General features: G+C 42.2%; 1 protein-coding gene across 1 annotated transcript; it reads left to right on the top strand.

The window, feature by feature from the left end:
- The first annotated feature begins 1,705 nt into the window (after nucleotides 1-1,705).
- Mex3c (mex-3 RNA binding family member C) lies at nucleotides 1,706-21,927 on the top strand. The gene is given in 3 exon segments (XM_028864717.1): nucleotides 1,706-1,739; nucleotides 1,742-2,458; nucleotides 18,934-21,927. Coding segments are annotated over 3 exon segments (1,977 nt in total). The 3' UTR covers nucleotides 20,160-21,927.
- Nucleotides 21,928-22,207: the final 280 nt, after the last annotated feature.

Raw genomic sequence — 22,207 nt, forward strand, 5'->3', positions numbered from 1 at the left:
GTTACACTTCAAAACTCAAGAGACCAGGTGGTGGTGGTGCACGCCTTTAATCCCAGCACTCGGGAGTGCGTTCAAGGCCAGCCTGGTTCACAGAGTGAGCTCCAGGACAAGGTACCAAAACCCTGTCTCAAAAAACAAAAACAAAAAAAGAGATCTGGAGGGTTTTGTGGCAAAATGTGTCTGAAACGTGGCTGGTGTGAAGCAAAATGAATCGACATTCGCATTTCCATAGATGGAAAATGCACTGTTCTCAGAGATTTAGCACGGGGGTTGGGGGAAATAAAATACTGTAATTGTATATTGCTTGCAAGTTGGAAACGGCAATATTTGGGACGCACTGAAGTAGGTGTTGCATTAAAACTGTTTCTTTCTACTTTGATGGGGCCACTAGAAACTTTCGGGTTCCATTGTTGCTTGAAATTCTCTCACCGGGACCACGCGGGAGGTTAAGGCTAACCTGGCACTCAAGGGAGGGAAAGAGCCTGGAGGTAAGGTGTGGCAAGAGCGTCTAGCAGGACACACCCAACTCATTTCCTCTGCAAAGCCCCGAGGACTTCAATTCGGCTCTCCCGGCTCGCGATTAAGGAACCGTCGCCGCTAGGGCAGCTTGGCCGGCCGGGCGTGGGCGGCCAACCCGAGCCCGAGAGAGGAGCAGTCCCGGGGAGAGGCCGAGAAGGCCCCGGAGCCACGCGGCTCAGGAAGCCACCCCCGCGAGTGGCTTAGGAGGCCACGCCGGTCCCCACCCCCGACGGCTCCGCAGCCCTCAGCCCGACGGGCGGCCGCTTCGCCCAGCGGCCCACGCCTGCAGCCCGCAGAGCCGGTCTTCGCACCCAGCGCTTCCCCTAACACCCCCCATCATCCCCGATGGGCCACAGAGCAGGGAAGCAGCGGCGACGGCACCCAAGCGTGTGCTTAAGCTGCACGCGCCTGCGCAGACCCGTTCCTGCCCTCCCCCCGTCCGCCCCGCCCCCTCCACCCGGCTCGGCCGCCTTCCTCCCGCCCCTTTCCCCAGGCACACCGGGCACGTCACAAAGAGTGGCGTCTGAATCGAACAATCACAGTGGCTCCCCTCGTGCGCCCTCGGGGCGGGGCGGGGGGGGAAGAAGAGGGCGGGGCGCGGGGGAGGGGACGGAAGGAGCCGGCTTCGAAGACCGGCTCGTTCCCGCCGTCCAATCAGAGCGGCCCGGGGTGCGGCGGGGGCGGGGCCCGAGGAGAGGGCGGGGGCGGGGCCCGAGGGAAAAAAGGAACTAGAAGGCTGCGGGGCGAGAGGGCGGGCTCCCGGAGATTAAAAAGCAGCCAATCGGAGCGCGCCGGCTTCCTTCGGAGAGCGGCGTGGGGGCGTCGCCACGGCCGCCGCCGCCGCCGCCGCCGCGCGCGCGCGCCGGGGGCTGGTGAAGGCCATGAAACAAAAGAAACCCTGAGAGGGGAGCCCGCTGCCGTCCCCACCCACCCACCTAGTTACCTACCTCGGCTCCTTCCCCCAGGCCCCTCCACCCCGCCCTCGCGCGCTCCGGCGGCCCTGGCGCTGCTCAGCCCGGGGCGCGGGCGCCGCCGCCGCCCGCCGCCGCCTCCTCCCCCGAGGAAAGGTGTTTGCGCGCTGAGCAGGGCCCGGGCCCTGTCCGCCATGGGGCCCGCCGCCCGCCGCGCCTGACGCGCCCGCTGCCGCCGCCGCCGCCGCCGCCGCCACTGACAGCGCGCCGCCGCGATGCCGAGCGGCAGCTCCGCGGCCCTGGCCCTGGCGGCGGCCCGGCCCCCCTGCCGCAGCCGCCTCCGCTGCCGCCGCCGCCGCCGCCGCCCGCGGGAGGCCCGGAGCTCGAGGGGGACGGGCTGCTGCTGAGGGAACGCCTGGCCGCGCTAGGCCTCGACGACCCCAGCCCGGCGGAGCCCGGCGCCCCGGCGCTCAGGGCCGCGGCGGCAGCGGCGGCGCAGTGCCAGGCCCGGCGGGCGGCCGGGCTGGCTCCGGAGGAAGCCTCGCCGCCCGGCCGCCCGGCCACCTCCGAGACGGCGGAGCTGGAGCTGGAGGAGGACGAGGAGGAGGAGGGGGAGGAAGCGGAGCTGGACGGAGACCTGCTGGAGGAGGAGGAGCTGGAGGAGGCCGAGGAGGAGGAGGACCGGCCGTCGCTGCTGCTGCTGTCGCCGCCCGCGGCCACCGCCTCCCAGACCCAGCCGATCCCGGGCGGGCCCCTGGGGTCGGTGCTGTTGCCGACCGCCGGCTTCGATGCCCGGGAGGCGGCGGCCGCGGCGGCGGCGGCGGGGGTGCTGTACGGAGGGGACGATGCCCAGGGCATGATGGCGGCGATGCTGTCCCACGCCTACGGCCCCGGCGGCGGAGGGGCCGCTGCCGCCGCCGCTCTGAACGGGGAGCAAGCGGCCCTGCTGCGGAGGAAGAGCGTCAACACCACCGAGTGCGTTCCCGTGCCCAGTTCCGAGCATGTCGCCGAGATTGTCGGACGCCAGGGTGAGTGCGCCGAGGTTCCTCTGGGCACGGCCCTGGGCGTGGGTGGGAGACGAAAAAGACGAGCGTGCGGCGGAAGAAGGAACCCGGAGAGTTTGCCCCAAGTCCGCCGAGAAAGGGGTCGGGGAGGGACCGCGGGGGTCGCGGAGGGGGAGATGGGTCACCTTGCAAAAACCCACGCCGTTCCGCTCCTTCGGCCTGATGGGAAGTGTTAAGTTTCTCGGGCCACCCCGTCTAGTAGTGTTCACTTTTTACTCGGTGTGTTCGTGGAACAGCAGGCTGGCCTGGCACCAGAAACCTCAGTAAGGTGGTAAAAGGTCAGGTCAGAAGTTGTGGGTACGGTATTGTCTCCCGAAAGCTTCGAGATTGCAAGTTTGTGTAGCCGGGTGGCCTGTGAAAAGGATCATCCTTCCTTAGAACAGCTTGTGCAGATGAGAAGTAGAGCGACATGGAGGCAGCATGTCCTGAGAACCTATTCGGGAGGGAAGCGATGTTCAAGCGGCCCCGTCGCCACCTCCCTCCTCCGCTACTTCTGGCTTTAGAAGTGCACCCCAACTCTGTTGGTCTTAGGTACTCAGTGGACACTTTTCTCAAAAAGGGATACTGTCAATCATTTGGAACACTTTAGCTGGTACGATGAAGGGAAAACTGGACATGTAAATTAAGGAACTTTATGCTTTTGTGCAGTTTTCGATACATTTTCTTCTTCACTTACTAGAACACCCGGTCTGCAGACAGACTCCTCCCACATTGTTCAGACAAAGGACCTATGTCTCAGATTCCAGGAGTAGGTTTGTGAAGGTGGGGGAAGGGGATGGATGCACAGAGTACCTCTGTATTCGACATTTTTAGGGAACGTTCTCTGTGCTCAAGTGAAGCTTTGCCCCTTTTACGAAAAGGGGACATACTACCTGCTGCCACCGTGATACGGCTCGGGGTAGCCTGCTTGATATATGCCTCCTGTTGAGGTCAGAGATGATGGCACTGCTGCTGATGATCTCATTTTCCCAAGTGGTCTAAAGTACACATAAATAAGAGATTTGAGTCGGTGACTTCACATGTAAGAGGTGGCTTGCTTCTTGGCTAGGATTTTGGTAGCAAACGCCTCTGTGATATCTGCACACAAAATAGCTTGTAAAATAGCTTGTTTAAGATTGACTAATCAGTTTCACATGCCTCACTTGCCAGTTGTAGGAGCTGATCAGGATAATAGCCCACGAGAAAAACTGTTTATGTACATGAAATAAAAATGCATTTTATTTATAGATGCAGAATGAGATGGCTTTTCATTTAAAATCATTGAGTGCTTGATTTTGCCGATAGTGAGTTTATGATAATGAATAAGCTGAGAATTTGAGGTTGGTTCAGACAGACTTTCTGCTCTTAATCAGAAACTAACAATTTAATAGAATGGCTCTACAGTAATGTGACGGTAGTGGCACTAACTACACTAAGGCAAACAAATCTCACACGTGAGAACATGACCCTTAGAGAATGCAGTTTAGCAAACAAAAGTATTGAACAACATAAGGAAAGGGTGGAGGAGTACCTGCTAGATGGTGATGAGAAAATCACCCAAATTTTGTTAGTGATTAGGATCTGGTGAACTGGGGTGATGGGAGGGGCCAGGAAAGTAATTATTTAGGCTGTGGAATATAGAAATTTGAATGGCATACTGGGAAAACACCTCAACATGGCTTAATTCGGTGTTCATGTGTTTGTCTATAGTAGCAAAGGAACATTTGCTTGCTAGTTTTACCACATGACAATAATAACATATCTTGGTAGGTTTAGTTTAACGTGAACTTTTGTTCTTTACATCCTTAAGCACCTTAACGGTGAATTGGTAGTATTTATACAGATTTAAGTTGCACGTTTTTATTTTGTGCTATTACATGATAAATGTCTTAGTTTTTCTTCTTAGGGCTGTGCTTATTGGTTAATAAGGAAATAGGAATCTGTGTCTTAGAACATGGAGATAAATTGCTGACTGTTCTTGCACTTAATATTTCCCAGAGTTGACGGTACTGTTAAAAGTATGTCATCTTCCTCTATCTTATCTTAAGGGCAGAAAGTCTTGCCCTTTTCCTGTTTTGCTCCATTCAACTAGTGGATCATTGACCCCTTTACCACCCCCACACCCTAGCAGCATGGTAATAAAACCTGTATTTGCTCACTCCTATAGAGAACCAAGTTGCTTCTAATGTCCACATCCGTTTACTGTGTGAAAATTTCTCCTTGTGAGAGTACCTGTTCTAAGTGGGTTTTTTAAAAGTGAGTTTAAAAAAAAATCATTTTGAGTTTTTTGTTTGTTCTGGAAGCGCTAAATGTTCATCCTTAAGAATTAGCCATTCCTGCCATGTTATTCATTACTTGAAGTCACAATTTTCTATTTGACATCTCTTAATTGGTTTTGGAAATAACTATGTCACAGATGGAGGCATTCATAACTTCAGCTCTGCAGTAAAGAATATAGGATGAATGGAATTCTGAGTCATACATAGCTAGCAGCACTCGCAGATAGCCCCTAGTTCTGTTGTCTTTCAGAAAACATACATTGCATTTATTTTGTTTATGATTGGACAGGTTTCATCATATAGCCTGGCTGCTGGGCTCACAAACATGTGCCTCTACATGTATACCCAGACCAAATTTTTTTTTCAATGTTCATGAGTGTTTTGCCTTCATGTGTGTATATGCACCACATGTGTGCTGGTGCCCAAAGAGGTCAGAAGGAGGGTGTAGGGTCCCTTGCAACTGGAGTTAAAAGATGATTATAAGCCACCATATGGTGCTGGGAACTGAACCCAGGTCCTCTGCAACTGTTGAGCCATCTCTCCAGCCCAAAGAACCATGGTCTGTGTATGTGTACTTAAGTGCAGGTGCTTGCAGAGACTATAGTCAGATCCCCCTGGACTTGGAGCCACAGCTACCAGATGTGGGTGCCAGGAACTGAACTGGAGTCCTGGAAGAGCAGTGTGTGCTCTTAACCACTGAGCCATCTCTTCATCCCTCTTCTCCCCAGACCACTTATAATAGTGATGAAAACTGGCAGAGCATATGACCTCCTATTTTACTTCCAGGAGCATATGGCCCTTGTACACTGTTAAATTGGTCTTGTAACTGTTGTCCTGTTTAAGTGTTGCATTTTGTGAAATTAGCAATATTGATAATATTGTAACAAAATTTATTGATTATATTCAATAAACTATATTAATAAGATAAATTAGGAACTAGAGAGATAGTAATAATGAAAGAAATTTTAAAATACAGACATCAAAATAAGTCTAAAGCTGAGAAGATGGCTTACTCCACAAGCACGAAGTTCAGACTCAAATAGCACCACATAAAAGCTAGATCTGGTGCCATACAGCTGTAATCCCCGCTCTGAGACTGACACAGAAGGGCCTGACACTTGCTAACCACTCACTGGGCTCCAGGTTCAGCAAGAGACTCTGTCTCAAACAAGGGGAAGAGCCATAAAGGAAGACACCCATCATCAACCTCCAGCCTCTGCGTGGCTTGCTCAGATTTACACATACTGAAAGCATGGTAAAATCTTGTTTTGTAAATACAGAATATCTGTTTTTAAGTGTAGTGTATGACATTAATTGTGGTTGACAGGTTTGATTGACGTCAACAGGTTTTTTGTTTGTTGGTTGGTTTTTCAACACAGGGTTTCTCTGTAGCTTTGGAGCCTTTCCTGGACTAGCTCTGTAGACCAGGCTAGAACTCACAGAGATCTGCCTGGCTCTGCCTCCTGAGTGCTGGGATTAAAGGCGTGAGCCGCCGCCACCGCCCAGCCATCAACAGGTTTTATTACAGTTTGTACAGTTGTTACTATCCAGTAAGTCCAAAAGTTGAATTACATTAGAACTCTGGATCCTTTTTTGGTTTTTTTGAAGCAGGGTTTCTCTGTGTAACATCCCTAGCTGTCCTGGAACTCACTCTGTAGACCAGGCTGGCCTCTAACTCAGAGATCCACCTGCCTCTGCCTCCCAAGTGCTGGGATTAAAGGCGTGCACCACCACCGCCCAGCTTGGATCCATTTTTACTACACTATCAACTAATTAAATGCTGTAAATTGAGTTTAAGATCAGTGTTCATTTTCAGCTATTTTTAACAACGACTTTAATTTTTAGTAAATTTTCTTTAACCTTAGAGGTCTAGAAACGTGTGTCCCGTCCCCCCCAACCCCCCAGCTGAGGACCAAACCCAGGGCCTTGCACTTGCTAGGCAAGTACTCTACCACTGAGCTAAATCCCCAACCCCGAGTCTTTATTTAATTGTACATTCTGTCAAAAAAAAAAAAAACCCTTAACTTTGTATCCCCAATATACAGTATATACACAGTAGTGTATAAATAATGTATGCTAAAATAATGTACATCATACAAAAATTTTAACAAGGTAAAATGAAAATGGGTTCTTTGTTTTTATTTGTATGCCCATATTCTTATACTCTAGATGTCACTGAGCTAGACCATTTAGAAAACTCCCTCATTGATTGAAGATCTTGTTACCGCTGATCTCCAGTGACAGTGTGTATTAGTATGGGGGCAGGGGGCTTCCTCTTGTTTCCAATTTTTATCAGTAGTGTTTGATGAGAAGAAACAGAACACTTGGTCTTGCTGTGCATAGATTTCCCATCCAAAAGTACATATATATTTTGCTAAAGAATTTTTTATATATAGGTGTGTGTATGTGTGTGTGTGTGTGTGTGTGTGTGTGTATTTGTATTCTTTTTTCTGGAGAAGGTGGTTGGCTTTGACCCCTTGGCGAAGTACTGCTGGATATTTTACCAGTGTCATCTATTAGGTGGTTATAGGCATTTTGCAGATGTCCACCTTGGATTTCTAAATGATAATCTGTATACTTAGTAGATCTAGATTTAGGCCAGTTTTAAACAGTGTGATTTCCACCATTAGTAACTTAAACTCAGGAAATTTGGGGAAAAAACCAAGTATATTTGCAGTTAACAAGAAAAAAAAAGTTTCTAGGGATATAGGTCAGGAGGCCCTGGGTTCCATCTCCAGCACCATCAAAAAAGAAAAAAGGGAGGGTGCTACTTTAGGAAACACCAAATAGGTAAATAGATCATGGTAAAACTTGTATTGAGTTTTTTTTCTTTTTGATGCCTTCTCACTATGTAGCCCAAGGTTAGCCTCCTGCCTCAGCCTTTAACTTACCATACTACTAGTTAATATAAAGAGATTTGCAAAATTCAATCTGATAATTAAGCCTTTAAGCTACTTGTTTTTTCTATTTTTGTTTGAGGGAAAGTCTCCATGTTCAGGCTTGCCTCAAGTCAAACTCCAGATTTCTGCCCCCGCCTTATGAGTGCTGGGATTGCAGGCATATTATCACACCCAGCTAGTAATTTTCTAGTACTAGAATTACCAAACCCAACGAAATTAAATGTATGCATAGAATAATGCTGTGTGAATAGTTGTCTGTGACTGACTCTGAGAATTTTACGTTAATCTTCAGTATATAGAATCTTTCATGCTAGTGTTTGAATTTAGGACAGTTGAGTGTGTATAGTTATTGCCTTTGTCTAGTAAACAGAAGACTACAAATCATTGCATGTAAGGAAAGCCTTATTTGACCACACACGAAATAGTAAGACTTAGCTTTAAAATAATAGAGAATTTGTTACTGAAAATTGCAGGTGTAGTTGAAATTAGGCGTAAAGGATTTGATTGTGAACATTGTTTCCCTGTAACACTCTTCACCCTTGCCTTTTCCTCTTTATGTTAACTTTATCACTGTTGCCAGGGACTTGGGACAACTCTTCTGTGCAAATTCCAGATGAAATCTAAAATTGTCATTTTAGTGTTTTACCTAAAAGATAACAGATCTTTCAAGTTTATAGTATGTACTTCTAGCAAAGGATTAAGTAGACTAGAAGAGATTCTTACAGATAACTGAGTCCACTTAAAACTTTTATTGTTTTGGTTTATTAGTGGTGCTGGAGATCTCTAACCCAGGAACTCATGCATGCTAGACAAGTTCTCTACCACTGAACTACATCCCCAGCCTGGTAATTCTGAGAATTCTATTACCATTTTCTACGGGGTATGAACATCAGGTCTCTAGCAAGGAAACTAATTTACATCGTCTTCTGGTTGTTGCAGCTTAAAGGCTAAATGGAACTTTTTTTCATTAAATATTTGAACTTCTCTAACATACTTAAGGGTGAATTTTAGAATCACTAATTTGGGAGTGGAAAGATGGCTCAGCTAATAAGAGCACTTGCTGCTCTATAATGAAGACAAGGGTGAAAATCCTAGCACTCACATTCAGTGGTTCACAAATACCTGTAATTCCAGCTCGAAGACTTCTGATGCCCTCTTCTGACCTTGAGTATCTGTGCACAAAATGTGTGCATACACTCACCCATAAATAATAATAAAAAAAAATCTAAAGATTTAGGTGGTTTTTTTGGGGGAGGGTCATTGTTCTTTTTTTAACTTTAGACAATTTTAACTTGTTTTCTTAATGTGCAAAACTAGATGATATCATAGAGTTCATAATCTCAGCTTTGTCCAAAAAGAGCCCCTAATTCATACAAATGTAAACGGGATTTCAATCATCAGTTAGATTGACTGCACATTTTGTCATGACTTTGCAGTGTGTAATACCTTAACATTTTTTCAACCTAATGTGTCTCTAGGAGTTAAGGCTGTGTGAGTGTGTGCACTTGTTTGCAGAAGCCACAGAAAGATGTTGGATGTCTTCCCCTTTCAGCTCTTGATTTTATGAGATGGAGTCTTCTACTGAACCTGAAGCTCCCCATTTTGGTTAGGCTGGCTCACTTAAGAGTAAGCTCCTGGAATCCACCTATCTCCACTCCACAGCACTGAGTTATATGCACAGGCAGCCATATCTGGGTTTTATGGATGCTGGGAATTTGACTTCAGGTCTTCTCACGGGTACACATACATAACACACACACATACACACACACACACTGAGCATAGACTTAGGACTTAGCTAATTAATGTTCACCAGACTTTGAATATATAATACTGAAATTGAGTTCTTACAGTGTGAAAGGAACTTTTGAATAGTCTTATCATTGTAAGAGGAAAAGGACTTTATAAAATCAAATACTGTGGTTCCCCTTGTTAATTGTACTATCTTACGGAAAAGAGTGCGGAGCCGTGAAAAGTGTGAAACTAAGGAAGTTTGAGTCTGAGATCTAACATAGCAGCTAAGATATCCTATCCCTCAAAGTTCTTTTCCTGCTCTTCCCAAAACACTCCATAAAGAATAAGTGAAAATGTGTCTATAAGAGAGGTTTTAGGAAGCTGGAGTGCTTTAGAAATTATTTTTTCAAAGCCAGTTCCAGTCTCTCTGGTATTAGCTGAGTTTACTCGGGGTGAGAAATAGTGGGAAATGGTTCTAAATTCTAAATGCTGAAACAGGAGTTATGATTAGCTTAGGGGGAAGGGTGGTAGGGATGAACCCAGGGCCTTGGACATGGCAAGCGTATACTTTACCACTCAGCTATATAACCCATCCCAGTAAGCTTTTTAATATAGTATTTTAATTTTTCCTCACAACTAAGTGAGGAAACTATCTTTAATACTACTAGTTGCTCTCACATGACAAAGAGGTAGATAGAGGCTTCATGGCATGTTTTAAGTTCACTGATTCATGATACATTCTTACATTTTCAATCTTCACTAACTCTTCCTTGAGGAAAGACTAGATACACATATGTGAATTTGATTGTCCCAGTGTTTTTGACTTTAGAGAATGATGAAGATATTTCCTATAGGAGGAATTTGATACAAAAAGTAAGCATTGAGAAAGACCCAGAGATTGATTGGATCCTAATGAGGAAGCAACAGGTCAGTCATGGTCATTTAGAATACAGTTCTGCAGACTATCAGGAGTTTTGTTGCATGTATTTTCTTTGAACTAGACTATAAACTATTTCAATGTGGTAGCTATGGCACTGAATTAATCCATTGTTTATGTATGTGGGTTGTGTGTCATGTTGGTGAACTTCCTTGTGAAGACCAAAGGTCAGCCATGAATGCCATCATTCCTCAGGAACATCTACTTTGGTTGGGTTTGACGTTGAAGATAAATTTTTATTTTTTGGGTTTGTTTGTTTGTTTGTTTGTTTGGTTGGTTGGTTGGGTGTGTGTGTGTGTGTGTGTGTGTGTGTGTGTGTGTGTGTGTGTGTGTGTGTACCTGGTAAGGAGTATCAGATCCCCTGGAATTGGGATTACAGTTGGTTGTAAATGTCTAATACGAGTGCTAGGAATCAAACTAGGGTCCTGGGACAGCTGCAAGCACTCTTAACCATTGTGCTAGCTCTTCAGTCCCTACCTGTTTTTTGATCCAGTCTCTCTCATTGGCTTGGAGTTTGCTGCTCAGACTAGGCTGGCTGGACAACAGCCCCAGGCACCTATCTCTGAGATTACAAGTGCACACCAACACATCTGGCTTTTGATGTAGGTTTTGAGGGTTGAACTCAGTTGTCTGTTCACACCACAGCCCTTTTCCAATAGCTGTCTTCCCATCTCTATTTCTTAAATTTAGTTCATAAAGCCGTACAGATAGTTTCTACTTCTCAAGGCTCCGTTGTGTTAATTGCAGGGAGAAAGTATGGTATGTATGCTAGGAAGGTATCCCAAGTTATTTAAGAAAAGATCTGAACAGAAATGGAACAGCATGAACTTATAGAAGATGAGAGAGACTGAAAGTAATTAGTTTTTGCCATTTAATATTAGGAGGAAAATGAATTTACATTAAGACCAAGGAGTTGCTATTTTTCTCAAAAGTTAAGTAAACTATTCAAGTTTAATCCCTTTCCCATTTTTATTAAACGATGTATGCATAATTTCCCAATATTTGCAGAGGATTATCAGAAATGAACATGGGCGTGGTTCTGGGTTTTGTGGGTTTGTTGGTTTTTTTTTTTGTTTTGTTTTGTTTTTTTTCTTTTCTTTTTCTCAAGACAGGGTTTCTCTTGCGCTTTGCGCCTTTCCTGGATCTCGTTCCATAGACCAGGCTGGCCTTGAACTCACAAAGATCCGCCTGCCTCTACCTCCCGAGTGCTGGGATTAAAGGCATGTGCCACCACCGCTCATGGGGTTTGTTTTTAAGGCATAAGTTTTCTTAAATCACTATACATATACATATACTAATTTATTAAATATTTGGAAAATACAATGAGTGCAATTTCTGTATAAAACTCATCCTTGTTTTAAAAAAAATCAGGAACACCAGATACACAAGATTCAGAATGCAAATAGTTCTACCTCCGGCTTGCGTGCTATCACGTTCTCCTTTTTCTGCTGATTATTGTGATGACCTTTCATTCCAGATAAGTCAGTCTTCCCTTCCAGCTCTGTAACTAATCATCTTTCCCTGAATCTTTTGTCCATGGAAGATTAAGTCCCTTATCTGACTTGAAAACTTCTCCCTCTCTAGTCACCTGAAGCTCTCAAAATGCTGAACTAGCTTTAATGTCTCTACTCTACCGCTGTGCACTCCAGTTTCCTGCTTTTGTACTTCCTCCCTGCTTGGCAAAACTACTTCAAGCTTCTTGTCAAATGTCTTTGAGTTTGGCCTGTGCTTGTGTGTAGAGGACAGAGGTCAATGTTAGGTTTTGTCTTCAGTCACTCTCTGCCTTATCTTTTGAGACAAAAATCTCTCAGTGAACCTGGAGTTCACTGATTCATCTAGATTAGCTTGCTAGCTAGCCTCAGGGGTACTCACTGAGGTTCTCCTATCGTACATGTGTAACAGGCTCTTCACCATCTATCTCCTAGACCCTTAAAGCCTTCTTTCATGTTTTTTAAAGCAGTAAAACTAATCTACTTCTGAGTGTTCCCACTGCTCTGTAAGCCTGTGTTCATTAAAGCAACCATTGCTTGTATCCCTTGGGACATAAGCTCCTTGAAGTCAGAAATAACCAAGTTTCTCATACTACTGGAAGTAGACCCTGTACTTTAGGGGGAGTTTAACATTTAAATGGTTAAGCTCAGCATTAAAGTGAACTAAAGTTCAGGATTAATGAAATGCTCTTGGTGCCGAAGAAGTGATTTAGCTAGGAACACCTTGACTGACACACCCCTTCAAATAGATCCAGAGAACAAACAGCTTTTGTTTATCTCCCACTAAGCTACTCACCTAGATAGAGTCACATTCATATCAGTATGTGGATCCCGTATCAGTAGTTAGCTTATAGTATGTTTCTTTTCTTCCTGTTTGATTAATAACACTATCCCTTCAATGTTTTATAAATCTCCATACCTCTCCTTGGCCAGTAGAGGCAATTTTATTACTATTCCTCCATTGAGTTTAAAATTCCCATGAACCAATACATTCTTTAAAAGCTGGGGGCTTAGAAGGAATGAGTAATATAATTAGCAGAACTTCACACATCCAAAGATTTTTAACCCTAACCACCATCAGCACCAAAGAAAAAATTGAATTTAAGTGTTTGCTTCACTTGGCATGTTGCAAATGTGCTTAAGGACATGGATTTAGCTGTGTGAATGGGGTCAGGGATTATCTGGTAGGCCCAGTTAAAATAAAATTAGTCCCTAAAAGCAGAAAATTTCCCGGCCAGGTGTGAACTCTGGCTGAGGAAGAGAGATAGAAACTTGACTGCTGACTGAAGAATGTGGATGGCTCTAGAACCATAAACACCTGAATTCTGCCACCAAATAAATCTTTAGGGAATCATACCTTCTAGAGCTTCCAGGAAAGAAATTTGAAGAGGAAAAAAAAAAGGTCCTACCATGATTTTGATTTTGCACTCTGTTGAAACCTGTGTGATAGTTTTTAACAAATATATATTTTATGTGCGTGCATGTGTGCGTGTGTATGTATGTGTATATGGATATCTTTGTTTATGTCATTGGAAAACACCATTTATGGTCATTAGTAATAGTGTTGGAACACTATAGCAGGGCTGGAGAGTATGCTCAGTGGGTTAGAACTCTTGCTGTGCAACCATAAGGACCTGAATTGATCCCAAAACTCAGCATGGCTCCAGCCTAGCTCCAGTTCAGTGAGAAACTAGTCTCAAGGGAAGAAGGTGAAGTATGATTGATCAGGACACCTGATGTCATCCGCCTTTTCTTTGGAAGATGTCTCTTAACCTTGAGAATCGAGATAGAATGTTTGGCTATACAAAGGAGGGAGGGGACAAGTTGTGGCTAAAGTTGGAGAGTTTTAGCCTGAAACAGCCCTAACTAATCTCAATGATAGAAAGGGAAAATGGGTTCAGATACCAACAAGGTAAGCTAGAGGCTTTATTGCAGGGCATTTACTTCAAACTAAATTGAAGTTGCAGCTCTGAAATTCATTAGTGCTCTAGTTCTTGACCCATAAGCTTCTGGTCCAAGTTTCCACCCTGTAACTACCATCAATAAAACTTTAATACATGCTGGCTTTATATCTATAGATATAAGAAAATAAGTAGTAGTCAGTACATTTAAGAGTTGCAAAACTGAGTTTGACTTTCAGATTATGAAATCATTTATCCTGCTGATATAACTTAAAATAATCACAGCAGTGGTAGCTAAAAGTCTTACTTAAACAAAAGTAAAGTATTATTCATATATTCTATTCATATTTATTTGATTTGAAATCACAATGAAAAGTCTCTTACCCTGTCCCTCCAAGTCAATTTTATGAATACATTATATTCCATTCTACAACTGTCTTAGCCTCATGCTTACACAAACAATAAGGAATAAAATACTGAGAGCATCTTGCACTTACACTAGGATCACCTCTACAAATGGGATTGTGGGGGTACAGGATAATTTTGATACACAAACTGCCCTCTGCAAATTGTCCACCTTGACCAACTAAATATGGTCTCTCCGTTCCACTTTTATTTTCAGTATTGTAATGTTGACATTGATAGCTGTAGGTGGGAAAACTGGCTTAGTTACTGCAGAAAGAATTTCCATCTAGCCAGGCAGTGGTGGTGCACACCTGTAATCCCAGCACTCAGGAGGCAGAGGTAGGTGGATCTGAGTTCAGGGCCAGCCCGGGCTGGACAAGAGAAACACTGTCTTGAAAAACAACCCCACACACACACACACACAATTACATCTTAAAAGCAATTTGCTTTGCTATATGTCGTTTCTTTTATCTGTTTGTCTTTTAGGGGTTGTGTTTATAGTGGAGAAATAATGGGGGTGCCAGAGAGAAATTAGGCATTTATGAGATGAGTTGTAAACATTTTAATTTTTTAGCTATTTTTTATGGCTTTTTGCCATGCAACAATTATTTTTTAAATATACCACAATTTATCAGTACCTTGTTGCTTCTGTTTTGTAGCATCTGGAGTTGCCAGTTCCTCCATTTATTTAAAGTATCTGAATTTTCTAACAAATTTAAGATGAAATACTCCATAAAGCTCTTTCTTTTCCTCTCTACCTACAAAGAAGTTATAAAATTGTTACTTCTCCTTAAGTTAATGTTACCTTTTGAAAACTACCTCTTCAAGTGGTCCCCACCTTCACAATGTGATTGTAGAAACCATGTTATTTCTTACTCAGTATCCTTATGTTATATAGAAGCCATGTTGTGATGACAGAGGTTTCCTGCAGTCTATGTTGAACTGTCTTAAAATTTAGGGAGAGAAGTGCTTACCTCTGTTTTTATTGGCAGTAACTTAAAAGGCTTGGTCTTACTGCCTTTGTTTGATTGTTTTACCTCCTTTCCCTGCTCTGCAAAACCAAAGTACATTACCCTTTGTGGGGCAATGGTTTTCCTATCTCAGAGGTGATTCAAAGCTAAAGTGTCTTATTTTTCCACTGACTACACATTAAACACCTGTTTTTAGTACCAACCATAGGTCAAATAATTGTTGTATGTACCTATAAGCTAGAACTGACATTACTTAAATTACTGTCTCACCAGATGTTTTGTTTTTGGGTTTTTTGTTTGTTTGTTTTTTCTCTTTTGGTTGGGGTGTGTTGCAGTGCTAGGAATTGAACCCAAGAGCCTCCTGCCTGCTGGGCAAGCACTATACCACTAAGCTATTCTCCCAGCCCTCAGCAGTAGTTATTTAGAAAGGGGTCCTAATTTTCTGTTGATTGATACTAGAAAAGATTGAAAGGAGACAAACAGACTCTAAAAATACTTTGCATTTAATAGAAATTGCCCGTGTTTTTCTGCAGGCTGAACCAGGACTGCCTGTTACTGGGAATGAGGTTTTATTTTTCAGTATGTATGTGTTACGTACTCATGTATATGTGCTGGAGCCTTGTTCCTTGAGATACAATCTCTTTCCCGAACCTGCAGCTAGGCTCATAGCCAGCAAACTCCAGAGATCCTCCTGTCGCCACCCTCAAGTAGTACTGGGGTTACAAGTACACCTGTGGTGGCTTTCCCATGGCACTGGGGATTCGAACTTAGGTCTTTGTGCTTGTGCAGCAAAGGGCTCTTACCTACTAAGCCATGTCTGCAACCCAGGAATGAGGCTTTTAGGAGGCTGCCTTCCTACCAAGTTGTAGCCTGGAGTGTAAACTCAAGTAACTGAATGATACTCTTTTGAGTATAGAGGATGACCAGCTAGTATTTCGCCTTTTAGATTTTCTTAGGCATCTCTGTAGGTCACATGTTGCCCCGGGGATGTGATCTCAATTCTCAGCCCCAGGCAGCATCTACTATGAGGAAGATTTAACTGTGTAGAGACAGAAGATTGCTGTGATCACCCAATTCATTTTATTATACATTAAAAACAAATATAACTCATCTTTTACTCAAAAGTAACCATCACCAATTTGGTTTTAATATAGTTGATTGTAGATGTAGTCTTACTGTAGCACTTATAAAAGTTTTCATGTTTCACAGTAATGTGTTTACTTGTGATTTCTGGATAGATCCCACCAAACTATCTCCTACCGATAACCCTATTGTACTAAATTAAATGCTTTTCTTAAATATTTGTTTTGGGCCCTGCTGTTAGGAGTGTGGTTTGTTTCTTCTTTGCCTACTAGTATAGTTCTTAAGTTTTCCTTGTTCTCTTGAACGATGAGATTTCTGAAAGTTTAATAAAATGAAGGAAAAAATAATAAGATACCTGGAAAAGCTCTTTGAGGAAGAATTGCTTCATCTTTATGTCACACCCAGTGACACTTCAATACATTTTGTTTTCAGAGAATCTGAGTCTGGGTTTTCATGGTAATGTACCTAGGACCCAGTATGAAAAGGCAGCCATTTCTTTGTAAGTTATATAGTTGTTAGAAGGAGGAACAGGGACCTTGATTAATTTGTGGTTAGGATTCAAGTTCCATAGTAGGTTAGGCTGTTTTAAATATGCTATCATTTAATTTGCATGGGCATTCTCCTTTCAGTATGGATGAGACGAGCAGTATGGGACCAGAAGATGAAAATCTTGAAAGGCGGGCATTAAAGGGGACTTTGGGGTCCAAAATAACATTAAAAAGGCCCAGTGTTCTAATACAGAAAATTAGCAGTCTTCTTTTCCACAAATATTACATGGCAACCCAGTAGTATATATGGATGGATATTCAATTTCCCAGTGCTTTGATAATTTAAAGGGCAGACATACAGCCATAGGAGAGAAGGAACATCATTGAGGACAAGGTACCTAAACCAAACCCAGACAGTTAATAGGAGTTAAACAAAACAGAGCTGGGACTGAAGAACTAAAGAGGGAAGATTTCAGTTATGGAAACCAGGAAGCGTGAATGTACCATAGGTTGAAGTATACTATAGAGTTTAAAAGAGTGGAGGAATGGGCATGGGCAGAATGCAAGTGAAAAAGTCAGGAACTAGCTGAGGAAATGCTTTGTGTGCCATATTGTTTCGACTTCAGTGTATCAGGAACTCCGCACAGAGAAGTTACCCTATATATAACCCATGCTATATTGAGAAAGCATCGTCCTATTAGAGAAAATAAAGAAAAATAACTCGAGTAAGGTGAAGTTTGGGGTTGTAGATATGTATTGTAGGCGTGTGGGCTCAATTGTATATCTAATTATAGAAAGCCTTAGTTTTTACCCATTAATGACTTGTCAGGGACAAGAGAGGAAAGGGAGATTTAAGAAAAAGGCCTGCCCAAATTGGGGCTATCTTCAATAACACCGCCTTATTTATTTATTTATTTATTTATTTATTTATTTATTTATTTTTTGAGAAAATAATTGTATGATGTAATCATGAGAATTAATTTATTCTGGGAATCTGCTTATTAATTTCTTTGAAAACTAATTCCAGACATTTAAGCCATGGTTGTATATTTGGCAGTTTGGAGACTGTGTATCCTGCATAAATGGCACTAATTCTGTGGTCACTCAAAAACAATTGATTTAAAGTTAAGAATTTTGAAAAATTAAACGTGTCCTCCATGTTTTATTTTAACTTAGGTATACTTAGGGGTTGAGACCAAAGCTTTGAGTTTGGGTTTGGAGCTGGTGTTCCTCTAGCCATTTTCTGTGGGTCTTCAATATTTGTTTCTTTAAATGCATCAAGAACTTTACATCAGGCACAAAATCATTCTGTATTACTTTTTTTAATCCTGCACTTTTTGTGGTTGCCTCCATATATTTAAAAAAAAAAAACAGTTTTTTTCCCATGTCATTCCTCCTTAATTTTTTAAAACATTCAGATTAGTTTTTAATTTATAAAATTTATTTGCTTGAATACAACTATCGTAAATTAGATAGCAATAAATAATTGTTCTTTAATAAGCCAAGAATTTAACTGGGATCTGAAGAAAGATAGCCATTAGCCATGAATGTTGGTTTCAATAGAATTTTACAAAGGAGTCATGTTAAAGCAATAAAATAATCAAGTGAAAGTCGTAGAGTATTTGAAAATTAAAATTCTTGAAATAAAATAGCATAGATTTCTACATCACACACAGCTTAACTCTGGCTCTACCACTGATGTGTGAACGTAAGCAAGTTATGTAATTTTTCTAAGCTTCAGTTTTGTTTTCTTAGTAAAATGAGGTAATGGTCCAGAACTTAGAGTTCTCAGTGGGTTAAATGAAACAACAAATATTTTTTATAATATTTTAATATTACTGAGTCCAGCTAGTGCAAGACAATGTTAACTATCTCAATTACATTTAATATTTTTCTTGCCGCCAACATTTTTGCAAAGTAGAAAGTCACTAGTATTCTAAAACTCAGTCTTACTGATGGTATAGTTTTCCTATATAGAATACTTTGTACATCTTCCCAAGTAACTAATAAAGAACAAGCTAGACTTCTGAGTCGTAACCGCCCAGTAGAGGTTCTCTCTCTTCCCAAAAGAAAGAATGCAAGACAAGTACACATCCATCTCTGGCAGTATTGCATGGAATTGGGGAAATGTCATCATTTAGTGTTAAAATTATGACAGAGACTCTTAAGAACTATACTCTAAAGGGCATTTAGTTTGAAAAGAACTTTTCATGGTTTGTCTTTAAAATACTTGTAAAGTAGATACTAATTCTGAAATGTTTTCTTTTAACAGGTTGTAAAATTAAAGCGCTGAGAGCCAAGACAAACACATATATCAAGACACCTGTTCGTGGTGAAGAGCCCATTTTTGTTGTCACTGGACGGAAAGAAGATGTTGCCATGGCCAAAAGAGAAATCCTCTCGGCTGCAGAGCACTTCTCTATGATTCGTGCATCTCGAAACAAAAATGGCCCTGCGCTGGGAGGGTTGTCCTGTAGTCCTAATCTGCCTGGTCAAACCACGGTCCAAGTCAGGGTCCCCTATCGTGTGGTAGGGCTAGTAGTTGGACCAAAAGGAGCAACAATTAAGAGAATTCAGCAGCAGACCCACACATACATAGTAACTCCAAGCAGAGATAAGGAGCCGGTCTTTGAAGTGACAGGGATGCCCGAAAATGTTGATCGAGCACGGGAAGAAATAGAAATGCATATCGCCATGCGCACAGGAAACTACATAGAGCTCAACGAAGAAAATGATTTCCATTATAACGGTACCGATGTGAGCTTTGAAGGTGGCACTCTTGGCTCTGCATGGCTCTCTTCCAATCCAGTTCCTCCTAGCCGTGCAAGAATGATGTCCAACTATCGAAATGACAGTTCTAGTTCTCTAGGAAGTGGTTCCACTGATTCCTATTTTGGAAGCAATAGGCTAGCTGACTTTAGTCCAACAAGCCCATTTAGCACAGGAAACTTTTGGTTTGGAGATACACTACCATCTGTAGGCTCAGAGGATCTTGCAGTAGACTCTCCTGCCTTTGACTCTTTACCAACATCTGCTCAAACTATCTGGACTCCATTTGAACCAGTTAACCCACTCTCTGGCTTTGGGAGTGATCCTTCTGGTAACATGAAGACTCAGCGTAGAGGAAGTCAGCCATCAACTCCTCGTCTGTCTCCTACATTTCCTGAGAGCATAGAACACCCACTTGCTCGGAGGGTCAGGAGCGACCCACCTAGTACAGGCAACCATGTTGGCCTTCCAATATACATCCCTGCTTTTTCTAATGGTACCAATAGTTACTCCTCTTCCAATGGTGGCTCCACCTCTAGCTCACCTCCAGAATCAAGAAGAAAGCACGACTGTGTGATTTGCTTTGAAAATGAAGTTATTGCTGCCCTAGTTCCATGTGGCCACAACCTCTTCTGCATGGAATGTGCCAACAAGATCTGTGAAAAGAGAACGCCATCATGTCCAGTTTGCCAGACAGCTGTTACTCAGGCAATCCAAATTCACTCTTAACTATATATATATACATAAATACTATAGCTCTATATGGACTCGTAAAGGCATGGGTATAATGGGACCCCCAGTAAACTTCCTAATGAATTCTTATGACTGTTAGCAGGCTTTATTGGGATTAGGCTAAAGTTGTTAGTACACTTATAAAAGGCTGCTATGGTAACACTAAACCTAAGTGGTCTCTTGTCTATTAGTTTGGTTTGGATTATTAATACTATCTTGTAGACTCAGAGACATAGCTTGTATAAGAGTTGTTAAAGCTGAAGTTCTGCTTGGCTGTGTAAGCTATGAGCAAGATGTATCCATCCGAGATTGTAGTCAGTGGGTCCCAAAGCCTCGCCACATTAAGAGTTTATGGAGGGTGCCTGGCATTACAGACGACTGACACTTCCAGTGCTGCCTTCTTTACACTGCCAGTTTTGACACAACAGGTTTGTTTTTTATTTCACAACAACTTCTGCCTAATTCTGCAGGATTGCAAGTAACTTTTTAAAGCATTGTGATTACTTATTAGTAATAATAGGGCTGATGGCAGTTTACTAGATCACTGGTTATAATTTGGGACAAAAACTGCTACATTGACTTTCATCTCGCCCAGAGTGCTCAAGGCTGGTGTGTTCAGTGGATCAGGAATACAATTGTCTTTGATTGTGAATTCCTACCCATTGCCTCCCTTGGTGAATGTGGAAATAGCCGCCTGGGTTTTCCCATTTCAGGATGGGCTTTGGGATGCACCTATATTGGCTGAAAAATTTGAGAATGCGAACATTCCATTCATTAGTCTGATCAAGCTATTAATATTTAGACTGTAGATCAAAATGTGAAACATTTTATGTTCAATCCATATTGTCTTGCACATTATAAATATATTTTTATTTTTTAGTAATGTAGGGATGGGGAGGGAGATAATAATGCCCTTGGCATAATTCATGAAAGCAGCTGTGACAACCTCCAATCAGTTTACTTCATTTCAAACCTATTTCCAATCACAAAGAAAGATTTCTTTAAAACACACTTGTACATTTCACCTGTGGATGTTTTAACTTCATCCTCAGTATGTCCCCAAATTTGCTGGCATTGAAAGGACAAAACATTATACTGGTGGGTTTTTCTACTAATTATTTTTTGAAGCGTTATTTTCCCAACACAAAAGAGCTTTTTTTCTCAGTATAACAAAAATTGAAATCTTACGTGTATTCAATAGTAAATAGACAAATTTTATTTTTTATTTCCACTTGAAGAGTTACATTTCGTATAAAGTTTACAAATAACGGTTTTTATTTTGATTTTTTCAGTATAAAAAAAGTTGCCTTGATGGCATATTATGATGTAATGCTAATTGCTTGTAGGATAGTTAATTGTCAGTATTGAATCCTAATCTCTAGCTGCCGTCTTGTAGATATGGACGAATGTCACCAAGCATGTGTTTTGTATTTTGTTGCATTGTACACTGCAACTAATAAGCCAAGGAATCGACATATATTAGGTGCGTGTACTGTTTCTAAAAACCACAGACTAAGAATGATAAATTATCAATATAGTTTAGTATTTGCTAATTTTACTACACTCTTTTGTTATGTATATGTAGGGAAGTCATAGGGATTATAAATTCCATTTGAGTAAAGTTTAAAACCATATATTTTATGATAAAGGGCCTTTAACTTAAGATGGCCAAAGCACTGATATTATATATTTGCTGTAAAGAGAATTATAAGAGTTTTATTTTTCTGATATTAAAAGTTACTTAATAAAGACTTGTTTCCATTAACTTGAATGTATTCTCCTTGGTGTTTTTCATATAACTATTATCATTTAGTCTTACACAAAGGGAACTACTTAACAATGCAATTTTCCCCCCAAATTTTCCTATTCTCTAACTTATGCTCTTGGTTGTAGTGTCATGAAAGTGTGTTTGTCTGTCTGTCTGTCAGTCAGTGTCTGCACGCACACGTGCTCCTGATGTTAAAATACGTCATTTCTAGTCCACATTGACCTCTTCTGTTACTGTCTCCCTTACTTTATGAGACAGGGTCTCTTACTGAACCTGG

This window comes from Peromyscus leucopus, chromosome 19 (genome assembly GCF_004664715.2).
Source record: "Peromyscus leucopus breed LL Stock chromosome 19, UCI_PerLeu_2.1, whole genome shotgun sequence".
NCBI lineage: Eukaryota > Metazoa > Chordata > Mammalia > Rodentia > Cricetidae > Peromyscus > Peromyscus leucopus.